Source organism: Passer domesticus, chromosome 5 (assembly GCF_036417665.1).
Source record: "Passer domesticus isolate bPasDom1 chromosome 5, bPasDom1.hap1, whole genome shotgun sequence".
Lineage (NCBI taxonomy): Eukaryota > Metazoa > Chordata > Aves > Passeriformes > Passeridae > Passer > Passer domesticus.
The window spans coordinates 34399540-34423621 of record NC_087478.1 but is presented as its reverse complement, the minus strand read 5'-3'; the positions used below and the strand labels follow the sequence as shown (position 1 = coordinate 34423621).

Here is a 24082-nt window from a genome sequence, read left to right as displayed (position 1 = left end):
TTCAACATATGTCTTCAGAATACAAAATCTGAAGGAAATACATACTTGTAATAAGCCATATGATGGTTCGTCAAAGAGATTTTCAAAAGACTGAGACAGTGACTTCTGAGTCTTCACAAGAAGAACCCGTTCATCATGTGGAGATCTGCAATAAAATTTTAAAAGGGTGTCTTGGTGCAACTGTTTTTTTCTGTAAAGTTTTCAGAACATTTACTGGTTTTCTGAAGTCACAAATTTAGGCTTTGTGCAAAAATTAAAAGATTTGATGCAAGACCATTCATGTGATGCAAGACCAGTCTGGCACAAGTTAACCAGCTAATGCTACACAAAACAGAACCTTAATTTTTCAAAAGATTATGTTATTTTGATATTAATTCTGAATTGCACTATTTCATTCCCTGAAAAGCAAAGCTTTAGAAATTTTTTTGAGAAATTACTCTGGAAGATCCATTTACATGTAGGTGAAAAAATTTTCTTCAAGTACATTTTTCTAGTTTTGACAATGGACAAAAAATTGTGACACAGGAAATGTACTGAGACACAGTCAGCCTCAACACAACATATGCTCAAACTCCCTTAACATAATAGAAGAAGTGAAAAGAACCTATGTCACCCATACAGTTAAGGAATTCTTTCTACCAGTTAGTAAATCTTACATGATGGCACCCTCTGAAACATTACGTTAAGGAATACAAACTGTTTTTCAATGTACGAAAGCACATCAACAAACTTCTACCCAACAGTACTACAACAGATCCTGTCATAATAATGCTAAGATTCACACTCATAGGAGCTTAAAAGACACCAGAGCCAGTGGACTGCAAAACAGAACCATCTCAGTGCAGCCCTGCAAATATATTTCTGTGTAGACTCCAAAAGCTTAATGAACACAAACCTGACTTGGCCTAACTCACTGTACTTGTACACTCCTGCTCAATACATTTGCTACTCAACAGGGCTCCACAGGCAGATGAAAACAGTGACAACAAAGGCACTGAAACCATGCTTCTCCTAGTAATGAATCTGTTCTTTTGCTCTCACACCTACTCCCCCTTCAACATCCCATTTTGCCCCCTTCTTCAGCACAGGCACCCCATTACTTCCTTAAGCAGCTGCTGAATCACCAATTTACTGCTCAGTAGGTGACAGAAGAAAGAACAGCTCAGAAAGCAGGCTGACATTCAAGCCTCAGAGTTTGTATCCAGGCAGGAGAAAGCCAAGCACTTTGACATCTGACCCTAATCCATTGCACAGACTTACATTTATAAAATACCTCTCTATTGCTCTCTCACAAATTTTAAATCTACTATTTCTAGTCTTTGAAAGAAAAATTGCTTTCCTTTTTATTAGCACCTGCATCATCTACCATGTTATTAAAGTCAAAGATAAGAACTTTAATAAGCTTTATCTCTTTCCCATTCCAACAGGACAGGACACTGTAAACACTGACGGATATGAAATGCAACAAGAGATCTTCTTTTGAGACAGCCAGACATCACAGTCATAGTTCTGAGGCACCAACAGTTAATGAAGCTCAATTGGCTTTTTCTAAAGAGCAGCGCAGGGGCAAAGGCTGACTCATGTATTATGTTTTCCTTAACTAAAATAATTAAAACTTTGTACCATACCTCCCTTTTAATTAAACACACTTTCTGGACAGTCAGGTGGGTATCAACACCTACTTAGGTAATGTTCAAAAATTTGTGAGCTATACACTTTCTGAAACTTCCTCATAGTCCTGTGACTTATAAAGTGTCGTTTGTGCACATGGTATTTTCTCAATATTAGACTGGTGCAGTCAAACTAGGAGGCACCTAATCCTTAGGACAAAAAATCACAACTATTTTGTATGAATTTAGCTGCTTCATGCTGATTTTAGCAATGATGTGATATTTATAAAGAATGGTGTTAGAGAAGAAAAAAATCTTTTGAGGCAATAGGAACATAAGAAAATACCTATAAAATAAAGATAATATATAGATAAGCTAAAATTTCTAGCTTAATGTCAATATCCCATGCTTTATAAGTTGGGATAACAAGTAATTACACTGACAAATATCTGCTTGTGGCATCCAGCTGAGTAAACATCTTTTCCTAAATGAGGTTGTGAGCTGAGATACATTATGTACTAAAGAATGAATAACCATTAGGAAAAAACAGAAAAAAACAGATTGACTCTGTCATTTCCATAACTCAGATGGCCTATTTGTTCTTTTCTCTTTCCTTAGACAAAAATAATGATCATAATTCATGACTAAACAACAGAAGGGAATTTGGTGACAGAAGACACCTTAAATAAATAAGAAAAATAAAACTGACATTCCTGCTCATGTCAATGCTTAAGGTCATCCAAATTAAACTTCCATAGCTATCATTGCTTTTTGCTTTAAAGCTCCTGAAGTATCTGCTCTTGCATTAGTTAATGCTTACAACTGTTCAAGGTGGCAATACCAAGCAGCACAGCACATCCTGCAAGCTTGAATATCACCTCAAGTTTTGCTGTCTTCTCCTAGAAATCAGTTAGAAAATTTCAAATATGTTGCTGCAGTCCACAGGTAACAGATCACACAAATCTGATATAAAGCTTTCTGTGACTCACCATATAACACAGGTCTTTTTCCAGTGTTTGCTACATCAGTTGCTCCCAAAACCTGCCCCTGTTTACCAGCAGCTACTCAGAAGGTTTCCACAAATAACTAAACACAGCAGTATGCTCAAAAAGGAGCAGTTTCCTTGGGGAACAAGGAAGGGAGGGAGGGAGATGGCAATCCCTATGCCTGCAGGGGCTGGGAAATTATGACACTAAATGAGGATGTTTAAGGAAGGGAACCTAGAGGAAAAAATCCCCTCAGGATTTAAGATGAAGTTGTCACTCAGGATTTTCTAATCTACAGTTGTACAGAGAATATTCCTATTTACAAGTTCATCCTGTCCCCCTATTAGCCTCTCCTTTGGCCTTCCTGACTTTTCCCCTTACAAAGCTCACATACAATGCTAGAGCCAGTACCATTCCACCAGCTGGACACACTGACCTTCTCCAAGCAGCTGAAAACTTCTGATTATCACAAACCCCAACACCACGTCTTGAAACTGTCAAAGCCTTTCACAAATCAGTTCAATAAATATACAACCACTCACGTCCTACTGACTTGTTCTCCAGCAAAATTTTCTTCAGTGTTACTCAGCATCAGCCTGCTCTACTTGTTGAAGGCATCTCTGGCCCCAGTGATGCTAGCAATGTAAGAAGAGCCCTCTGTGAGGATTCCTACAGCCATTTCACTATCCACCTTCAAATCTGTCATCAGACTATTATGTTGCAAGTGAGAATAGCAAAACACTTTTGAAAACAGATTACATGCTACACTAATATTACAGTGTTACAGGTATACATGTTATATCACATTTATTTCTTCATATTCTATCTAACCTTATTTACCTGTTGTCTTCTTAAATTATACTTATGCCTACATGGTGAGAGCAGAAAATTTTATTTTATGCATGCTGATCAAAAAGGCTATCCTAGTAAAAAACTTGGAGGTAGCACAATATAACTACACAACAACCCCAAATTATTTAACAGAATGATAGGGTCTTAACTATATTTACACTCAGATAGTTGATTTGTGTAGCAAAGATCAAGACTGAAACAGTGACCAGGCAAGAAAGCACAGGGGAACAGAACTGTGGGGGAAAACATTTATATACCAATTGATTTAGCTGATGGTATTGTAAGTTACCTTGCACACTCATTTAAATACTCATGCATATTTTACACAAAGGAAACAATCTCAAATTATAACACAAATTATCCCGTTTTATAGAAGCAGCTCATGAAGGATTTAACTTTTACACTGAATGTTGATAAGAAGCTTCTGCACCCACTAGAGGGAGCAATTGAGGCATTCGGAGTTAATGACACTTCAGATTCTAAAATACTTCACTAATCAATCCAAAAATTTTTAAACTTCAGCTTACATTCCAAATGCATATGGTAAAACCATAGTCTCAGTCACCTTGAAAACTACTTCTATTAATTAAAAAAAGGAACAGAATAACAATCAGGAAGTATTACTCTGAAATTCATTACATGATTTAAGTAAACCAATAATCTGTATTTTACAGAACTAAGAGTTGTCTGATACTTACTCATTCAGTGCAACGTGCTTTTCAAGACATTTAATCAATGATTTGCTATCTCCATGATGAAAGTGAAGAGCTGGAAGCTTCACATCATCCTTCAGACAGAACACTAAATAAGACCATCCCATGCCTTCTTTGTTTTGTTTGATTGATTTCAGATCTATCAAACTGAACAGGAACGACCACTTGCTTTCTCTGTTTGCATGAGTTGCAGCATCTTAAAAACAAAAATAGCACATGATTTCAGTTTGACTTTCAGTGTTAGCAATTATAAACACATTATATCTATCACTGTTTCTAAAAAACAAACTCAAAACGTAAACATCAGCATTGGTTCTAATAATAAAATGCACACTGTAACTACTATTTCTGAATTTCTCTTTGAGCCTCCTCGTCTTCTACAGACTTGTAAAACAATCAGTAAGTCCATCAGGCTACTCCCCTAAAACTGTACCTACAGTTTATAGGAAAAGGTTTTTCACCCAGAGGATGGCTGGGCACTGGAACAGGCTCTCAGGGAAGTGGTCACGGCATTAAGCTTAACAGGAGTTCAAGAAGCATTTGGACAACACTGTCAGGTACATGGTGTGATTCTTGGGGTTGTTCTGTGCAGGACCAAGAGTTGGACTTTGATGATCCCTGTGGGTCACCTGCAACTCAAAATACTCTATGATCCGACAACAGAAGTGATCAAGCAGTTAAATGTACATCTGCTTTATCAAATTCCAGCAGCAAGCTAAATCCAACCTGCACCTCCACCAGGTAGTGCTACTTACTCAAACTAAACGTGGTATGTGCTACAATCCTCTAACCCATATATTACTCACAGTTACCAGCCACATGTCATGTAAGGCTGCTACCAAAGTAAGGGCAAAGGAATTGGAAATCTCCCCTCACCCTTTCCTCCTATAGTGTGCAAACTTGCATACATGCTGTGCAAAATTCCATATATTCAAAGAGAAGGGATTAAAGGGATTAAACTTTACCACAGGACACAAAATTGCCAGCATGTCCAGAAGGAATTTGGGACACCCCCTGGCCTGCTCCCATCACATTACAGCAATTGCAAATAGGCAAGAAGTGGCAAAGAGCATAATCCAAGTCTGTAGTCCTCAGTGACACTCACTATGGATGAAGACATGCTCTGCTGACTGGAGATGAAAATTCAATACAAACTAGTGATGTGGTAAACCATATTTATCTAACAGAGATGCTCTGTGTGTATGTGTGTGTATATACACGAAAGCCTAGGACTGTGCTTTACTCAAAAAAGTTCATGATCTGACATCCAAACCCTGTAGTCATACATGACAGACATGACATTTAAAACCATTATAAAGACAGTAAAAAAAGCACAATAATCCCCAGTTACATGCTGTGAAATAATACATGGAAAACAAGTATTATAAAAGAAAAAAGAGTATGTGAGAATCGGAGAAAAATCAGTGATTACTTGAGAATCACTGTTCTTTCATCACTTGTTTTTCAACATCTCTACTGAGACACTATAACAAAAATATTGTAGCTATAGAATTATTTTGCTCATATAAAAAGGTATTTTTTATATTAAACACCCCCCATATTAAAGACCTGTCTATGTCATAACTGTAGATTCCATCTCCCCCTGCTGCTGCAGTATGGAAAGACATTTGAGTAGTAACCCACTTATTTTTCTATTTTCATTTCTAACAAAACACCAAGTTTGAATTCCACTTGTTTTAAAGAATTCAAGCGCAGCACAGATAAAGCTGCTACTACATCTAATGATGAAGCAGGAAGTTAGATTTAATGTTCTTTTTCAATACAATTCTCTACCAATTTAAGGAAAAAAATGAGGCAGATGACAGCTATTCCACTTGTGAAATTTTTTCCACACCCAGAGATTCATCTCTTACCACAAATGAATCCCAGCCTTCCAAAAAGGCTATTCTTAAAGGCAATTTTTTAGTTACAAATTACCATCATGGAAGAAAACACTGTATACACATAAAAGCCCTCCACTTTTAATTTTTTTTAAGTACCTCCATTTGAATGAGGTTTCTTCTTAAAAGAGACTGTGCTGACCATGTCCCATTCTGCTTCATAACTACTTGGACGATCTGCTCCTCGGGAACATTTTTCTTTCGGAGTTTGAGTCCACTCCACAACAGAACTGGAATCCTGAGAGAAACAACAGAAGCAACTATCAAAAAACACAAGGCATGAAAATAGACCTGGTTTCTCAGATTCAACATGAAGAATCAGCATCTTTATTTCATAGATTAAAAGAAAATGTATTGAAATCCTCAGAAACATACAGTTTCTGTAAAAGATACAGTTCAACACAGGAAATTTGGACTTATGACTAACACTATGAGGTTTTACTTAGTAAATTCCAACATCCTAAAATATCTTTTCCTCTCTTGCAGACATTAAGAACATAACAAATTATTCATTTAAGTGTAAAACTTGAATCTTTTTCATTTAGTCACATCCTCCTAATACTGATTAAATACCACATATCACTGCTGTAACCCCCACAGACTTTCTATTTTTATTTTGCATTAGAACAGCACCTCTCACTTTCGTGTCTAACTAAGAAGAGTGAATCACCAAACTACAACACAGTAGATTGAGAGGGACTGGTAACTGTGATATATTTACACTCATTTGGTCTTTACTATTCATAGTTAGTCCCCTACTATTTTATTTGTGAACCAAGTAAAAACTAAATACAGTCAACCTACACATGTATTCTAATAACCTGAACTGGCCTCCTATCTATAAATAAGATTCCTACATATAGCTATTATTACCAATAATAAATAAGCTTTGCTTCTAGTTATGAAATCACTTATGCATTAGTTAACACAAAATAAAATCTCTAGAGAAACATAATGAAGAATACTGAAAACTAACAAACAAACCTTTCCAGCACAGAGAATATTAGAAGTATCCAAAGTCTCATCCAGTGGTCTCCAGTCTACTACCACTTCATTTTCCTACAATACAAATCACAAAAAATTCAACACTACACAGCAAAGTACTTATTGCCATATATAGTCATGGTGTGACTATGTTAAAACTTACATATACATATAAATTATGACAATGTCAAACACAGTGTGATGTTTGTTCATGTACAAAACCCTACACTTTAAAAAGGTATTTAAGATTTGCCAAACTTGTTATGTGCTTTGCCAACAAATACACAAAAGTTCTGTAACTGTATTATGCAAATACCTTTTCTATGACACGCAGTGTTCCTGCTATTAAGCTGTCCTGGTCATCATTTTTTCCACAGGAGGAGTGAATAAAAACTCCTTCTTGCTCATATACAACCTATAAAAAATGAGTAATGAAATTCAGAAAACAATGTTTTAAAATCCTTAAAATTGTTTATCCCCCTCTGGTACTCATTATCAACTCGCTGACGGAAGTTGAAACAAACACTTCTATTGTGTTAGGGATTTTGTTACAAAGGGTCCAAGATCTAAGTGTTTCACTTACCTAAATCAAGAAACAATAGGAAATGAAACTGATCAAACTTATTCCCTAAGCAACTTACTGACTAGCACTACTTCATTAAACACCACAAGAAAATGCATTCAATACCTACTTATTTTTAAATCAGCAGGTACAGGTTCAGTGAAAGGCCTATACAGCTTTTAAAACATTAAAAGGCTTTCTTATATAGTCTGCCTTTCTACCACCTGCCATTAAGCATGTTGAAATTATTAACTAATTTAAATTTAAAATGGACCAAATACTGTAAAAAGATGAACTCCAGAGAAATAAAAAACTATACCCTGAAATTAAATTCAGGGCCAGTGGCAGAGATTCCATCTGAAAGGGAGAATATGTAACAGTTGGATAAGAAGAGCTTGTAGGAGTGCACATGGCCCACATAACTTTTGCATTTAAGCATTTGCAAAACCCTTCACAGTATTCTGATCATGCTCTCAAAAAAAAAAAAAAAAGAAAATCAGAGAACCCTTGACTGTCAAAATTTAGCAGGCTTTTCAAAGCTACATACACATACTCTTAAAAGCTCTATAAATACTGTAAATGGGTCCTATTTTACACAGGTCTAAGAGTGAAACGTCTCTTCGATTTTGTGAAAGTGAAATAAATCAAATGGTAACAGTAATTGTTTCAGAACCATTTTCATTTTCACACCAAGCTGCGAACATGGCCTTAAGAATATTTTTAAAGGCAAAGCCTAGAAATTTTTTAACTAATCAGAGACAGATAATGTATTTCTTCGGTTCTAAAATATCAGGAGCTATTTTTCTCATTTATCCACTTTCTAAAATCACTTCACTTGTGGTCAGGCCTGTAAACTAAAAGGTTAGTTTTGCCTGTCTGTTTCAAAAGGTTAGGTGTGTAAGCTTAACTAGCCAGATGAGAAAACATGGCTTAAAAAGAGCCATAAAATTCACTTAACTCATCCTTTCTGTTTTAGTTTTGCTTCAATTTCTCTACCTTTTACACAAGCAAGAAATTTCAGGAGTGCCCTCGTTAAACAGAAATATCACTTGGAAGAAATCTCTAAAGGTCACTTAGCACATCTCCTGCTTGAAGGATTATTAACATCATTGCCTTTCAAATATTGGAAGTCTTCTTTCCTGTTGCCTATTACAGTTTTTTCTCTTTTCTATCCAAAAATATCCTCTCTCTATTTCTACCAATTTTCTGTTTTCAAATTAAGTTCTGTTCAAACAAGGCAACATTTATTTAAATTTTACCTTCTAGCTCTTTGGACCTGATCTATCATGAAAACTAGTCAGAAATATTAATCAGTCATCAACCACTTGGACAGCTGCTCCAGGAAAAAAAAAAAATCTACTTGTATCAGAGTTATACTGGTAGAAGTGCACTTCCACCAAAAATGTTAGTATCATAAAGTATACCTTCTCAGTCTAGAAGGTAAGCCATCTAATAACTCTTTTTATTATTCTTCTGTCTGTAAATCTCTCAGAAGGACAAACACTTCCTTTCATGGGAAAAGAAAATGTGCTTCTAATGCTACAGTTGTCATGCAACTGAAAAATCTTACACTGCTCTTTGTAACAGCTTCAGCTCCCTGTGCCATGCTCTCCAAAAAAACAAAGCACATGCTCAGAACTTCAGAGGGTGTCTGTAAACAGAGGACTGGTCACAAGTCATCTTATTCCCCTCATACTGTTATTTAAGAGAAAATCTTCTCCAGGTTTGAAAGGCCAGAAGGCCAAGCTGCTGAGATTTTTCTTTTCCAATCACAAGCGTGATTTATTTATTTACTTTTTCCAACTGTAAACTGTAACTGTAACTAATTTGAAGAAAGAAATAACATTGATTGTACACAAGAGTATCTAGATGTTTTTCCACAGTTAATACCTCTGCAAAACATTTTGGGAGTTACCATCTTGAATTCTTCAAAATACAGAGCCACTCTATTCAGCAGTACCTTGTAAAGTAACTCCATAAATGCATTTGAACAAACTGAGTTTGGAAATGTAATTCTGTAGTGGTAGCACCTGAAAATTAGCTACATTGCGTGGCTATATTTCACACAACATTCTTAGCAAGCTGAAAATTCAAAAATACTATTAGGTATTCTTACAGTACTTTACAATAAAACACAGCTTTTTACAGATTTTTGTTTTCTGGTACTGCAACACTGACAAGCTATACAAAATCAATTTAAAGATGAAAAGTAATGTTAAATTACATGTACAATTAATTAGTACTAAGGACAATATCTAACCAAAAGACAGTATACAATAGTTATATTTGAATAAAACCCCATCCATCAGTAGACAACTCCTCTATACTTAGTAGCTCAATCTCACACACCATGTGGCCTACAAAGGTTTTTGCTCAGGGCCTCGGCAGCCCAACACTCAGAAGCGCCTGGTGAGTCAGCACACTTGGACCTCTTAAGCATTCAAGAAAACAGATTTCAAAACTAAGAAATGGCTTCACACACTGCCTCTTGCCTAAGCAGCAGGTTACTGCAGAACATGCAAAAAGGCAGCAAATGTTGGAGGATGACCTGAAGCATCAGTAAAATACCAAGGACTTGCGTAAGGTCTGCATGCAACAGCTATGTAGTGAGATCCTGCTACATATGGAGAGACTAGAAGGAACTAGATAGGGGCAGGGCAAGATAATGAGACTGACACCCCCTCATTAGCTGGGGGTTATAGTTGAAGGAACTATAACCCCTCCAAACCCAACCCAAATCTGCTTCTGTATTACTTGTCATCCCCCTTGGCATAGGAAAGCAACCTAACCTCCTCGAAATCCTGACAATCTTTAGCCTTTAGTGAACTAGGAAGGCCTCTACATTACCCACTATGTGAAAGAATTCTGGAGTTTTAAAGAATATTATCTGTTCAGTCAGTCCATTATGCTTTTTGTATTACAAGACAGGAAAAGACACTACTGGCTCACCTTGGTTTTGTACTATTCATTATTTTACATATTCGTCATGGGCTCCTTTACAAAGGTGAGAAGTAGGTAGAGACAAGCTCAATCTTTTGTTTTTTTATATGACTAGAGCCATCACTCTTCCCCTAAATCTACACAAAATCAATAAGCCCATCATAAAAAAAAGACAAGTTGATGTTAATAAGTGCATACCACAGGTGACTAGGTAAGTTGACATGTCTCTAGGATTTTAATAAAATCCCAAAAGTATCCCTCACCCCAGTATTACAGCCCTTCCACCCATCCAGCTAATAAGAATTCTGTGTTCTGCACAGTCAATCCACCAGTCTCTGAAACAGAACCTCAGGGAAGAAAAGCCGTTTGTGTTGCCCAGATGCTTGAGGCCAAAAGAGCTGTCCAGCAATGACAATCCTCACTAAAGAATTAAACTGTGATTGTTCTGTTTTCTTCTGTACCTGTTTGCAAACATCGACTGAACTGCCCACAGAGAAGCACATGTCACAGGTTCAGATGTTATTACCTACATGAAAGCCAGACTCTGCTGGCTCCACAACAAAAACACAACCAAAGCAAATGAAGATGTTATGTGACAGGAGCTGAACAACTTAGAAAATAACCTGATTTCAAATAAATTTTAATTATATCTTGTGGCTGTACATTGGAATTACTGAAAGATTTTCAGACATTTTACTAGCTTAAAGCTAGTTCTGTGCAGAACAGATTTATCCATCCATGGTATCCCTTAAGTTCCTAGAATACTTCAAATCATAAGCATTACTTAAGGCAACTTAAGACTGTAAAAGTATTCAGCTGGCAACTTTTTTTCTAAGAAAATGATGGAGACAGTAGGAAAAAATTTAGTATGATTTAAGCATTACTTTCAATTAATCCTAAAGTCTCAAGTTTGAAATAAGATGTACCCAAGAAGCTTATTCTCACAAATCTTTCCTGCTTATCAAGTAGTCTGTGCTGGCAGCATACAATTCACAGCATATTTATTTGTCCAGTTCTATTGAATGAAAACTAGACCCATTGCCTGTCTGTTTCAGAATCCCACCAAAAGCTAAAAGTTGATGCAAGTTTCCAAATGCTATTGAGCCACTTTGACCTGTTTCTTTTTTTCCATGGGTGCTACAGAGGTCAAAGGCAAATTCACAATTCATCTGATCAGTCACTGAAAGCACTGTACCACACAGAAACAACAGCTATTCCAACTCGTATCTGAATGATGGTCTAAAAAAACAGGGAACCACAGGAGAAAATTCTGGAAAGCTGCACAAAGCAATAGCTGCCTACCCACCTACTATTAAAAAAACCAGATGGAAACAGCAGGATGTAGGCTCAGTTTACATGTCATGGCATATGCTAGTTAAGGTTCTGGAAAACTCTTCAAGTATTTATAGTCCGTGTCCAGCAAAAAATAGGTTTCTGAAGTCCCACCATTGCCCCAGTAACATCTTCTGAGAAATAAATCATATCATTCTTAATACCATAAGGACACAGCATGGACAATGCATATCTCCATATTTCTATTGTTCTGTTTACACTGAGCAGCAAACAGGCAATGTATTTTTATTGCTAAAAACATGTATGAGCAGAAGGCCTTTGGGATGCTACACCACCACCAACAGTATACGACAGAATACAAGCACAAGTTAATGTTGGCTTGATGCTTTGAATGTTTGCCATTCGATAGGAATTTACAGCCCTGTGCTACCCGCTAGTGAAAGATGACAACATTGCACCCTAAGACAATGAAGTATAGACAACAAATAAAAGGAGATCTGGGGCTACCACAGAACAGGATGGTCCTGGCATCCTCACCCATGTATTTTCCACCCTGCCTGTGCTGAGCACCTAAACATTAGCTGTCACCATGTGTACTGATTGTTTGTATCTCCTGCTCCTAGGTCTGTCACATACGAACAACCTGTCAAACACAGAATACTTTAGAGAAAGGAGAAGCACTGCAACTTTCCCAGCTAGTTTGTCCCTTGTTTCACACACTTCATACTCTCACCCTGTGTTCTTGGAGAGTGTGTTCCACTCACTCCCCTTTTCTGCCACAGAGTACAGCTCGAGGCCAGCACTGCTCTGCCAAGATGCCGTTCAGCATCTCGTAGCAGACAGTTTGAAGCTCTAACAGTCAACCTGCCACTGCTCTGGAGCAGGTAACTAACTATGGCACTGTGTAAATACTGACATTATCCACTTTTCAATAGCAGTTACTTCATTTCTTGCCTGATATTAGAGAATCAGGTAAAGGATCTCACCAAGGATCCAACAGCTGAAACAGCAAGCAGGCATGTTCATAAGAAAGTGACTGAGTAGAAAAGTCTGAATGCTCTGCAAACTTCAAATTAAGGGAAAATGGCTCTGTCCACAAACATCAACAACATACACAGCAGCTGCATAGCACCTTACTTTCAGATTTTGATGGAAAGGAAACCGAACAAAAAATGCAACACTGTAACGAAACAATTACAGGCCAATAAAATTAATTCAGTTTAGACAATGGTTGGCCTACATGACCTTACACCCACAAAAGAAAGCATCTTAGTTTAGAACTATGCATTAAGTAAAAAGAAATATAACTTAATATAAAATTCTACATTATACTGCTTGAATTTCCATCTTCCTCTTTGGAATAGCTGATGTTTGCCCAAAGCTTACTCACACATCCACTGCTGACAAGTGTCACTGGGCACAGTGAAGTACCTACTGCATCAAGAGTTTTTTTCCAACAACTAGGTGCCAATACATTTGAGTGCTCCACAAAGCATCAAGCCAACATTAACTTGATCAAAATGATCTTCTGCTCCAGAGAAGACAAACTACAATAGCTGGCATTTGAATTGTAATAAAATACAAATCACAGAATGGTTTGGGTTGGAAGAGTCCTTAAAGATCATCTAGCTGCAAGCCCCCTGCAATGGGCAAGCAACATTCCACTAGACCAGGTTACTCACAGCCCTATCCAGCCTGGTCTTGAGCACTTCCAGGGACAAGGAGCAGAAAATCTCCTGGGCAATCTGCTTCAGTGTCTCACCACACGCAGAGCAAAGAACTTCTTCCTGGTATCCAGTGTAAACCTATGCTCCCCCTTCAGTTGAAAGCTATTGCTCCCCATCCTATCACTACATTCCTCTGGGAGAAATCCCTCTCCAGCTCTCTTGTAAGCCCCCTTTACATGCTGGAAGGCACTCCAGGGTGTCCCTGGAGCCTTTTCTTCTCTAGTCTGAAAAAACCCTTCAGCCTTCCTTCATAGGAGAGGTGCTCCAGCTCTCTGACCATCTTCATAGCCCTCTTTGCTACACTGGATCTATGCCTATGGTGGGGACTCCAAAGGTGGACACACAGCACTCCACATGGTGTCCTCTGAGGGCACAGGAGAGGGGGAAAATCATCTCCTGTGATCTGCTGGCCACACTGCTTTTGATGTGGCCCAAAACACAGTGGCTTTCTGAGCTGCAGGTCAGAGGTTGAGTCATACTGAGCTTTTCACCCACAAACACCCTCAAGTTTTTCTTCCCTGAACTCATCTCAATCCATTCTCCACCAAGCCTGTACTTGTGCTTGGGATTGCCCTACAGACCTTGCACTTGGCCTTGTTGAACCTTGTATGCCTTTTGTTTGCTGAGCCTGTGGCTCAACTTTTTTCCCAAGAAAGTAAAATTTCACACCTGCTAATCTTAAAGACACTCAATTTCTAAGTAGAGGAGGGTGGAGTGGGACAGAATCCCGCAGATGTTTTTCATGTTGTGACAAATATGAGAAAGCTCTGCACACCAGGAGCTGCATAAGAAAAGTTTCCTACTTGACCACAGTACATATTTCAAGCCCTGCTTTATGTGTTCTGAAGATTTCTTGAGCCACAAGGTATTTCTGCTACTCATGCAACAATAACCAGCTATCAGTGAAAATACAAGTCTGTTCAGGGTACTGAGAGCAAGAGTTTCAGGTAGTAACCCACTGGTCCTATTGTAAGCATTTCTGCAAAGAGAAATCCTTAATGAATAGGAAATAGAAAAAAAAATACAGAAATTTCAGAAATATCACTGAACTGCTTTACATTCAAGCATAATAAAGCCTTAAATAAATTCAAGATAGTCCTCTGTTCACAAAGAAAACCCACAAAGTACAGTATAATCAAAAAGAATTATGATTGTATTCACAGTAAATTATAAAGGCTGAAAAATATAAAACAAATACTTTAAATCAAATGCTTAATAAAATGGCACAACAGTGCATAGTACAGGAGCCTCTGTGCACTCATGTTTAACTAGTAGAAGGTGGAGCAAGACACTGCCTATCCCACAGAACAGATATACACCTAAAATAATTCACTGCATCTATGCCAACAAAATATCTGAAGGATGCAAAGTTACTTTTAACATACCAAATAAAGAAAAAAACCCAAAAAACAAAACAAAAAAACCACAAAACAAAGAAACAAAAAAAACCTTCCACTGCAAGCACAAATCCCCTCCCCAAACATACAGCACTAACACCACTACTATTCAGTAATAGCTACAGTGCTCCTTGAACACTTTTAGTTGCTGAACTGGCCAGACATCTGAGCTTAGAGATAAAGCTCAGATGTGTGGCCAGTTAACATTCTGAAACTTTAACTCAAAGAGCAAGAGCACAAGCAAGTGAAAAATAACTTATCTGACAGCCCATGTGTCAATTGGTAACTTGAGAAAGATCTAACAGCCCACGTGCTGAAGATACTCTGAACTCCAAGAACATTACAAAAGTATCATTACTGTCTTTAGATCAGCTGCAATAATCACCTGTACACTGACAGACTGAAATTGAAGCTTGTACTTCTCCCCATACACAACTTTTTAGCTCATTTTCTAACACTGTTTTCTGCTATAAGGCTGAATCTAGAGTAGGTTCTCTGAATAAAATAAAATATTTGCTAAGCAACAAAAAGAGAGAAAATGTACCTGTTTTCATAAAGTATAATATATGTTAATACATAAATATACCTGTTTGCATAAAGTCAAAAGCTCTGAAAACAAATGACCTTATTACCAAGTTACTTCCAGAAAAAAACTGGCAATTCTAAGAAAGGGCAAAAAAACTGAAGCTCACACTGTTCTAGGGCAGATGGTCATTTATAAAGAATGAGTCACGACTCCAGAATTCAACTGCAGTAACTTTTCCTAAACCAAGCTAAACTATTCATATAGAGAAAAACACTGATAAGAACCTCAAGAGAGGCTCCAGCAAGAAAAAAAAAATCACAGGATGAAAGTCCAAGTAGTACATGAGATAACCACATTTATAATTCATATCCCATTATTGTATGGAGCAGAAACCAGAGACTACATGAATTAGCTGGATTCTGAATCTATTGATATTGATAATGTCTGGGAAATAAAATGTCAAATAAAAATAAACAAAACAAAAAACAAACCCCCAAAAACCTGCAATAGAGAAGAGAAAGGCAAGCAGGGTAAAAATGCAATAGAAACCACAATCTTCTATGGTTTGCTGAAACAAGTTTTTGTGCAAGCTGAAACAATGCAGGTTATCCCAGCTGCTGGATACGCTGCCACGTGCTCCATGGGAACCACTTTGTGTAATATTTTGCAGGAAAAAGCACATACATTAAAATACATTACTTTCACGTGATAAGATCTGCCACATGAGAATAAAGCACCCCACAAACTAATGCTCTTTCAGAAAGCTACCACCTGAAACACACCATTACAACTAACTGCCCAGCCAGAATGAACACTGCAGTTAACTTATGATATCCACAGCTTGTAAAGACACTGAAGTGCAAAAGGCCTGAAGTGAGAATGCTGGGTCTGTACCAACCTACACTGCATTTATTCCACCTGGAGTGAAATTTCACTAGTTTGTGTCCAAACTAGTACTCCTAAAATCCTGCAGGAACAATCTGTGGTCCAATGTGCTCCCAACAGAAAACGAAACCAGACAAAAGTAAGCACATTTTTATGTATCATTTCAGCTTGCTAGATCTAATCAGTGACAGCTCAAACGAGTACAGTATCCAAGAAAGCAACAGTGCAACACACAGGTGGGGAAATACAGAGAAGGATGGAACTGCTCCTGAGAGCAGTGAAACGTCAAACCAGCCCAGCCACTTCATGAAATTTGAGAAAACACAACTGTCATTTGTCCTCTGTGTTAAAAGAAAAATGGCAAAGAATGTTATTGAATTACAAGTTGCATTAGCAAGTTGCATTAGTATTGTGGACGTGGCATAACTAAAACAGTTTTGCAACGTCTTAGAGATTTAATCTCAGGCAAACATGGCTCTTGGAAAGGAACAGTGAATACACAGCAAATTTACAAACAACTAATCCACAATCATTCTAGCATCTCATATAAACCATCATAATACAGCTGCTTTCACGAGAGATATCCTGAAGAACATCCTGATAAAAGCCTAAGTGGAAAACAAAAAATAACCTGAAAATTTAAAATACTAAAGTATTTATCTAAAAACTTAAAATATTTCCCTCATCCAATAAACTTCTGTATTGATATTAAAATGGATAAAGCCAAAAAAGGGATTTCCCTGTATACATAAAAACTGGAAGTGCATAGCTAGAAACAGCTGGGAGGACAGTATGGCTGTCTTTATATTTACACACCCAACAGCAGTAAAGAACATAAAAATAAAATTGCAAAACTCGAGCAGCACAAACTGCCTGCTCCAACAATTCTGCTTGAAACGGATCTGCTTTCAAGACCTCAACGGAATTGTCATGCTATAGCTAAGGGCACTCCTCAGCACCCTCGGGAAGCGCAGACGTGGCTAATTACGTGTGTTCTCTTACGCCGAGACCAGCGTGAAGTGAAACTATCATCTTCTGTGCTGTGCTGGAAAAGTGAAACCGCAGACTACCACACACTCACCATGGCTACTACACAGAATCAGACACCGCACCGAGATTTTAAATCCTAAATAAAGGACCCACGTGCTCGAGAACACCGTACTTCAAAGCAACGCTTTCAAAAGACAGAGTCATGAAATAAAACTATTTCTACAAAGAAGCAATACGGACACAATTCCTATCTGTCGGCGGGGGCGGAGGGAAACAGTGGGTGTTGCTTGTACCTCCCCCTCCTGCGAGCTCAATCGCTTGTCAAGCAATAATGTTTCGCTCCGGAACGCTCGGCAAGAATCCGCGGCGTACAAAAATTTTTAAATTACTAAACTATAGGACCGACAAGGCTTTGTACACACGCCGGGGCAGGTTCCCACAGACCAGCAGCGGGCAGGCCGGGGGAAAGGCCGCTACCTCGGGGACACAGGGACACGCAGACGGCACAAGCCGCGCTCCCGTGCCCCAGGCTGGGCGCCAGCGCGGCCGCGGGTGCCCGCCCCGCCCGGGGAGCGGCCTCCGGAGCCCCGGGGCCGGAGCCCAGCTGCCGCGGAGCGCCAGCTGCGGGAAGGGCCCGAGTCCCGCCCGAGGCCGCTGCCAGCGCCCGGCCCGGCCCGCCCGAGGCCAGGACGGCACGTACCCGGAGAGGCGGCCCCGTGAGGCGACACCCGCGCGGCGGGGAAAAAGGCACCCGCCCGGCCATTCGGCAGCTCCCCCTCCCCGCGACTCCCGCCAGCGGGGGCGACCCAGCGCCGCACACAGCGCGTCCCCGGGGGAGAGGCGGGAGAGGCCGGCCCCGCCGCCCGCCCCCGTTACCTTGCCGCTCGGCGGCGCCGCCATGTTGCCCACGAGTGTTTATGGTGACGTCGCACTCCTCACGTGCTTCCCCGCCGCGCCACAACAACCGCGTCACTGCTGCGAGCCGCGCACGCGCACTGCGCGGGGCCGGGCCGGGGCGGGGCGGGAGGGATGGCTGCGCTCCTCTGTTCCCGAAACCTAATTCTCTTAATTAATTGACTCTCAGCCTAATTCCTCCTGCCCGTCTCCCTATTCTCACCCTTCTGCAGGGCCCACGATAAATACCAGTATTCATTTTGAGGCCAGTTACCGTCCACTCACTCACTGTCAAAGGTCCTGCTTCTAACAAGTCAGCTCAGTGCTGGACTTTGCCTCTTCTTTGTAAGATTTGCACACGAGTTGTGTGAAAGGCTTTTTCTTCAAGCTGACCTTCGTGGAGCTGTCAACTGAGTAAAAAAATTAACAGATAAATCCCATTTGTGCTGCTCTCAGCATGCCAGTCACCACTTAGCTCAGTGTCAAGAAGGCCAGCATATGTCAGAGAACTCTCGGTGCCACAGACCAACCTTCCCCAATTTATATATATATATATATTCGTTTATATTTATATATATTACCATCTTCTGGCTACTTGCCAATCTGCTAGACATCCATCTTGGGCCTTCTCCCTTGTTCTTTAGCAAATTATCATTGCAGAACAATGTGTATATTGTTACATAGAGATGAGGAGCAAAATTACTCTCTGTTATCATGCTGCTCTATCAAAGGACTGCTAAAAGGTTGAAGTTGGCAGGAATCTTTAGAGATCATCTAATCCAACTCTCCTGCCCAGAGCAGATCACAAATGATTGCTCAGGACTTTATAAAGTTTAAGGTTTGAGAATCTCCAAGAACATACACCTCAACCTCCTCAGTGAAGCTGTTTCATCAGTGTCTGGTTGCTTCTGGAATGCCAAAGGTTTTCTTTTGCTTAAATGAGATTTCTTGTATTTCAGTTTGGGTCCATTTTATCATTGAATACCACTAAAGAGACCAATTCTACCTTCTTTACTTCCTCTCATAATCTATTTTGAGACATCGAAAAGATCTTCTGAGCCTTCTCGAGACTGAACAGTCTCACATCTGTCAGCATCTCTTTGTATGACAGATGGTCCAGTCTCCTAATTGCCTTTGATTGCCCTTCACAGGTCTCACTCCAGGATGTCAGTGTCTCCATTCTACCAGGGAATCCAGCACTGGACCCAGCATTCCAGGACTCTCTCATGGGGGCTGAGAAAGTATCATCACCCCTCAGCTTGCTGGCAGTGCTCTTCCTGATGGAGCCCAGGACAGCTTTATTTTCTGGCTCGTGACTGATTTGTTGTGCACCGTTTTGACACTCAGATACCTTTGTGCAAAGCTGCTTCCCAGCCTCCATTATTGGTGTGTTACATTTTTGCACTTTACAGACCTGAATGATACACAACAACAAGTTCCAGATGCAGACATGGTGCTACCAGGTCCCTCTCCCTCCTCCATGAGCCCCTAAAGAAAACAAAGGGACAGTCTGTAGCTCTGTGCTGAAGTCCAACCTTTCACACACTACACAGATGGGAATCTGAGGAGGAGGGTATCTTTAGCCTGGGGGCTCACTCTGTTGGATTTTAATTAACCATCTGCTCTAACACTTCTGTCACATAAGAGGTGGTCACAGCACACCAGCCAGCACTGAGCATGCAGCCAGAGTGTTCCTGGCTTTCCCGTGGCTTCGGTTGCTGTCACAGCTGCAAGCATAGCTATTACTGCTGTGCCAAAAGCTGCAGCAGCTGCTATTGTTGTTGTTCACACAGCTATTTCAGCAGAGTTCCAAGATACTTTCCTGTATTCAGAAGTGTCAGCTGCCCACATGCTCAACCACATGAAAACCTGGCCCACACAAGACAAGTGCAGATTCTGTCAAGTCCTTCCATCACAGGCTTAATTTGTACAAACAACCCCACAGCAGAGGAACAAAGAAAAACAGTACCAAAAATATCTTTCCCTTTGATCTTTATTTCTCCTCATAGGAAATGGATGTATTCCAAGCCTTGCATGGACAGATGCAACCCACAATTTTTCTAGGCTACTCCAGTTTATCACAGACCACAATGAGATGGTAAATGGGGTGCTGTCCTGGACTCTGGGTGCAGCAAGCCACCCAGCAGATAACTGCAGACTAGGCTTTTCAAGCTCCTCATATTTCAAGAGGTACCCTTCCTCAGCATTAGCTGTATTGTAGACAATAAAGGAAATATCAAGGATTTAGCTGTGAAATGCTCTTGTTTTCCCCATGCAAGAGGAAAAGATTTTTTAAAAATTCCTCCCATTCTACTCCTCAGTTAGGAGAGCAGGAGGGAGATCAGTCCCTGCCTACATCCATACAGATCAACCAAGAAAGCCCCTGGGGTACAGTCAGCCTGTGCATTTTATTATTAGTTTGCTCTTTTATGTAATTATGGACCATACCACTTATGGTTTCTCAGACCAATACCCCACAGATGGGGCTGGGGACAGCACAGCCACTGCAAGCAGGCAGCATGTAAGTATGATTTAAAGGGCAGAAGAGGACTAAAGCACCTGGATTAAAGCTGCATTGTGCCATCTGCTCTCAAGGCCAGAGCTCCTTATGCACTCTGGCCTAATTTATTTGCCAGAAAATGTAGCCTCTGGAACCACTTAGAATCTTCTCTACTTACCAATTGTTTCTCCTCAAAGCAGAAAATATGAGATGAAAATAGGATAGACTTTCTACCCTGTTTCTCAAAGAAAACATAAAAAACCCACTAACCTGAACAAGTAGAGCATGCAGATAGAGTACTGTTCCATGCTTAGCTACCCTCTGCAAGAAGGTTAGATAAGAATGGGGATAAACTAAGTATACACAGACCAAAATTAAAAGGAAGGAAATACCATACCCCAGCAGCATTTATTTGTATTTACAGTGTGAAGGCATGGAGATGAAAGACATGAAGGTATGTATGCTGATGACAAGATTTCTTGAAGCATTTGCAGTGTCACATTTTGTATATCCTTAGGCACGGCACTGAGTTCATATTTGTGAACTTGATCTTTTTTTATCTGTGTATCAACACAATTCCAGAATATGAATCAACCCAAAACATACAGGAGTTGTCACATAAGAAAACATTATGGTTGGTGTAACTGACCATCATTTTACAATAGCTTTCTTCTTTCAGTGGGGCATAAAATTGTGGGGTTTTAAGTACAAAAGAAGCAGAGCAGATACTAACATGAATGCTCTGCATTTGTCATGCAAGGAGAAATTCATGATTGCATCAGCCTCCACAGAGGGTAGCTGGAAGCCATCCGACAGCGATGACTAAACAGAAACTGATCTGTTGTTTGCCGATTGGCACACCAGTATTGCCAGAGCTAGGAATGCAGCACGGGAGACAAACAGTTGTAACCCTATCACTTCTACATATACATCATAATAGCAACAAACAACATTTCCTGGAAAGAGCAGAAAAGTAACAGCAATTGTTTTATCATGAGGGCAGTCAATCTTTACTTCTTGATCTTAATTTGCCACCATAATCTTCAGAGATCACTCAATTTCCCATACAGGCTGAAATCACTAAGTTTCTGAAAAACAATAGGTGTACCTAGTACACTTGCTCTTCACCACTTAATATAGCCCCTTTAGTGACATGCTGACAGACTTTGAAAGACTAATTGTGAAGGAACTACATTTACTCTAAAAAGCTCTGGATTTTAGTTTCTTGAACAACAACAACAACAAAAATCTCACTACTAGAAAATACACCTTTTTTAAGAGAGGTTGTGGTGTCTCCCTTACTGGAGATACTGAAGAACTGCCTGGACAATTCCATGTAATGTACTCTAGGATGATCTGCTTGAGCAGGGAGGCTGGACCACATGACCCACTGTGGTCCCTTCCAACCTGACCCATTCAGTGATTCTGTGACAAGAAGATAGTAGGATAGAGTTGCTGACTTCTTAGAACTGCAAGTGAAAGGGCTAAGAACACCCAAAGCAGAAACATGCAAATTGCTGTCATCTTGCTGTGCTTTTCCTGTTGCTTGCTCTTCTCACACACAATATCCACCCAGTTCAAATCCACAGCATCAGCCAGCCAGCAGTTTTCACTAGGGAAGCAGGAACAAGCACTCATGGTGGAGACAGGACAGCAGTATGTTACAGACACATAGCTGGTGGAAAATCCCCACCCTAACCTTGGTTCCATATTAGACTTTGTTTTGCTGCATAGAGGCAGCATCCCTGAGGCTACTATTAAACATAAATGTCGTTCAACAGCAACCACTCCTTCCTCTGTTCTGAGCTGCCAAAGACCATTGTTGAGAGTCAAAGCTTTATTTTACTGGGATTGCTCACACTACAGTCTCTGGGGTATATGCTAGGATAATTTACAGTAACCTCAGTGAGCCTAGTTTGACATCTTAAAGCCATCTTTTGACACAATGTGCTCAGGTGGGTTCAGAAATGTGTAACATAAAAAAACCACTGGTCTCAGTCACTGCCCCAAATTTCCAATAACTTTCAGAGCAACTTTATTATAGACTGTCATCAAGTTTCAAATTCTGTAACATTCTGTAAATGTAAGAAGCGATTTTCAGTACACTTTTTTCCCCCTACTGATCCATTTCCATGCATTTTCACTTTTAATATGAGGCATTGATAAACCAACAGTCATGACAAAAGAATCCTTATTTTTATAGTTGATTGACCATTTGGCATTAATTTATCACAAGACTATCTTCCTGTAAATGCACTGGTATATAAAATATATAAAGATGTATTTAAGAACTCCAGCTGCAGAAATGCACTGGGAAAGTTAACATTTGTGAAGCGTCTGCAAGATATTTTTTTAGCATGTTTTTACAAAATTTCTTTTATCCACAAATACCAAATAGATTCCTACAAAATTTGACAATGTTAAGTTACTCAACTTTTAAAATACTGCATCCTTTTCAGAACTGGATTTGCCCTGCTAGTGTTTTCTTTCTATTTGAGTATGACTGATAAGCTTAATGAGCTTATCTGATGAGAAAAATCCAGTAAGACAATCATTATAATGCCTGTATGATCAAATAGCACTGACAGCACTTAAAGATTTAGGTATCACCTGGTTTTTCTCTTCTCTTTTTACTAAAACAAGCCTGATTAAAGTTTCCTGTTCTGAAAAAGAAACTACTTGTTCTCTTCCACTGCAAGTCCCAAATTTGTTGACTTTTCAGAATGGAGTGATGGTTAACTTGAAGAAGGGCCTGCAATTTAACAATTTCAATAGTTTTAAAAAACCATGAATTTGGATCTGTCACAGGATATCAACTATTTGCATCTGATGAGGAAGTAGTCGAAGTAGTCCTTGCTCTCTCAAATCCTCTCAACCGAGATTTCTTGTAAGTCATTTCCAATATCCAAGAATCAGGAGTCAGATACAGAGCTAGAAAGGACTCGCCATTAAACATTCAATATTCTCTCTTCACTGTTTTAGAGATGGAATATGGCCAATTGTTAGGGAAGACTGCTGTCAAACTGCTACTCATTATCCTTCCTTGTCATGCTTTCAAATTAAACATCTTTTGGGTAACCTACAATAAAGATTTAAAATCCTTTGAAGGGATCAGTGAGACTAGATACACAAAAAGAATTATTTGTCAAGATGTAAGGAAAGCTCCTCTTGAGGAAAAAAAAGGTTATCAAACTGAGAGGAACTGGCTATTACTACTGTAGTGCCTATCACTTTCTACAGGAGCTAGAGAAGCAAGGAGAGAATGTGTACTTCCTTTCTTGCACAGCACTGTTTCCTGTAGGAGTAATTTAGCAACACGGAT

General features: G+C 39.5%; 1 protein-coding gene across 3 annotated transcripts in view; it reads right to left on the bottom strand.

Annotated features, from left to right (window-relative positions):
* The window catches only part of TBC1D15 (TBC1 domain family member 15), a 35294-nt gene extending 16941 nt beyond the window's left edge, over positions 1 to 18353 (bottom strand). The window contains exons 1-6 of one of the 3 annotated variants that reach the window (XM_064419517.1): positions 18243 to 18353; positions 7363 to 7461; positions 7047 to 7121; positions 6162 to 6300; positions 4147 to 4357; positions 46 to 145 (exon numbers count right to left, since the gene is read on the bottom strand). In XM_064419517.1, the coding sequence (XP_064275587.1) occupies positions 46 to 145; positions 4147 to 4357; positions 6162 to 6300; positions 7047 to 7121; positions 7363 to 7461; positions 18243 to 18266 (648 nt within the window). In that variant the 5' untranslated portion in view covers positions 18267 to 18353. Of the gene's footprint in view, positions 1 to 45; positions 146 to 4146; positions 4358 to 6161; positions 6301 to 7046; positions 7122 to 7362; positions 7462 to 12574; positions 12703 to 18066; positions 18098 to 18242 lie in introns of those variants that run through there. The other 2 variants (XM_064419516.1, XM_064419518.1) reach the window with 2 other exon arrangements.
* Between the last annotated feature and the right edge of the window lie 5729 nt (positions 18354 to 24082).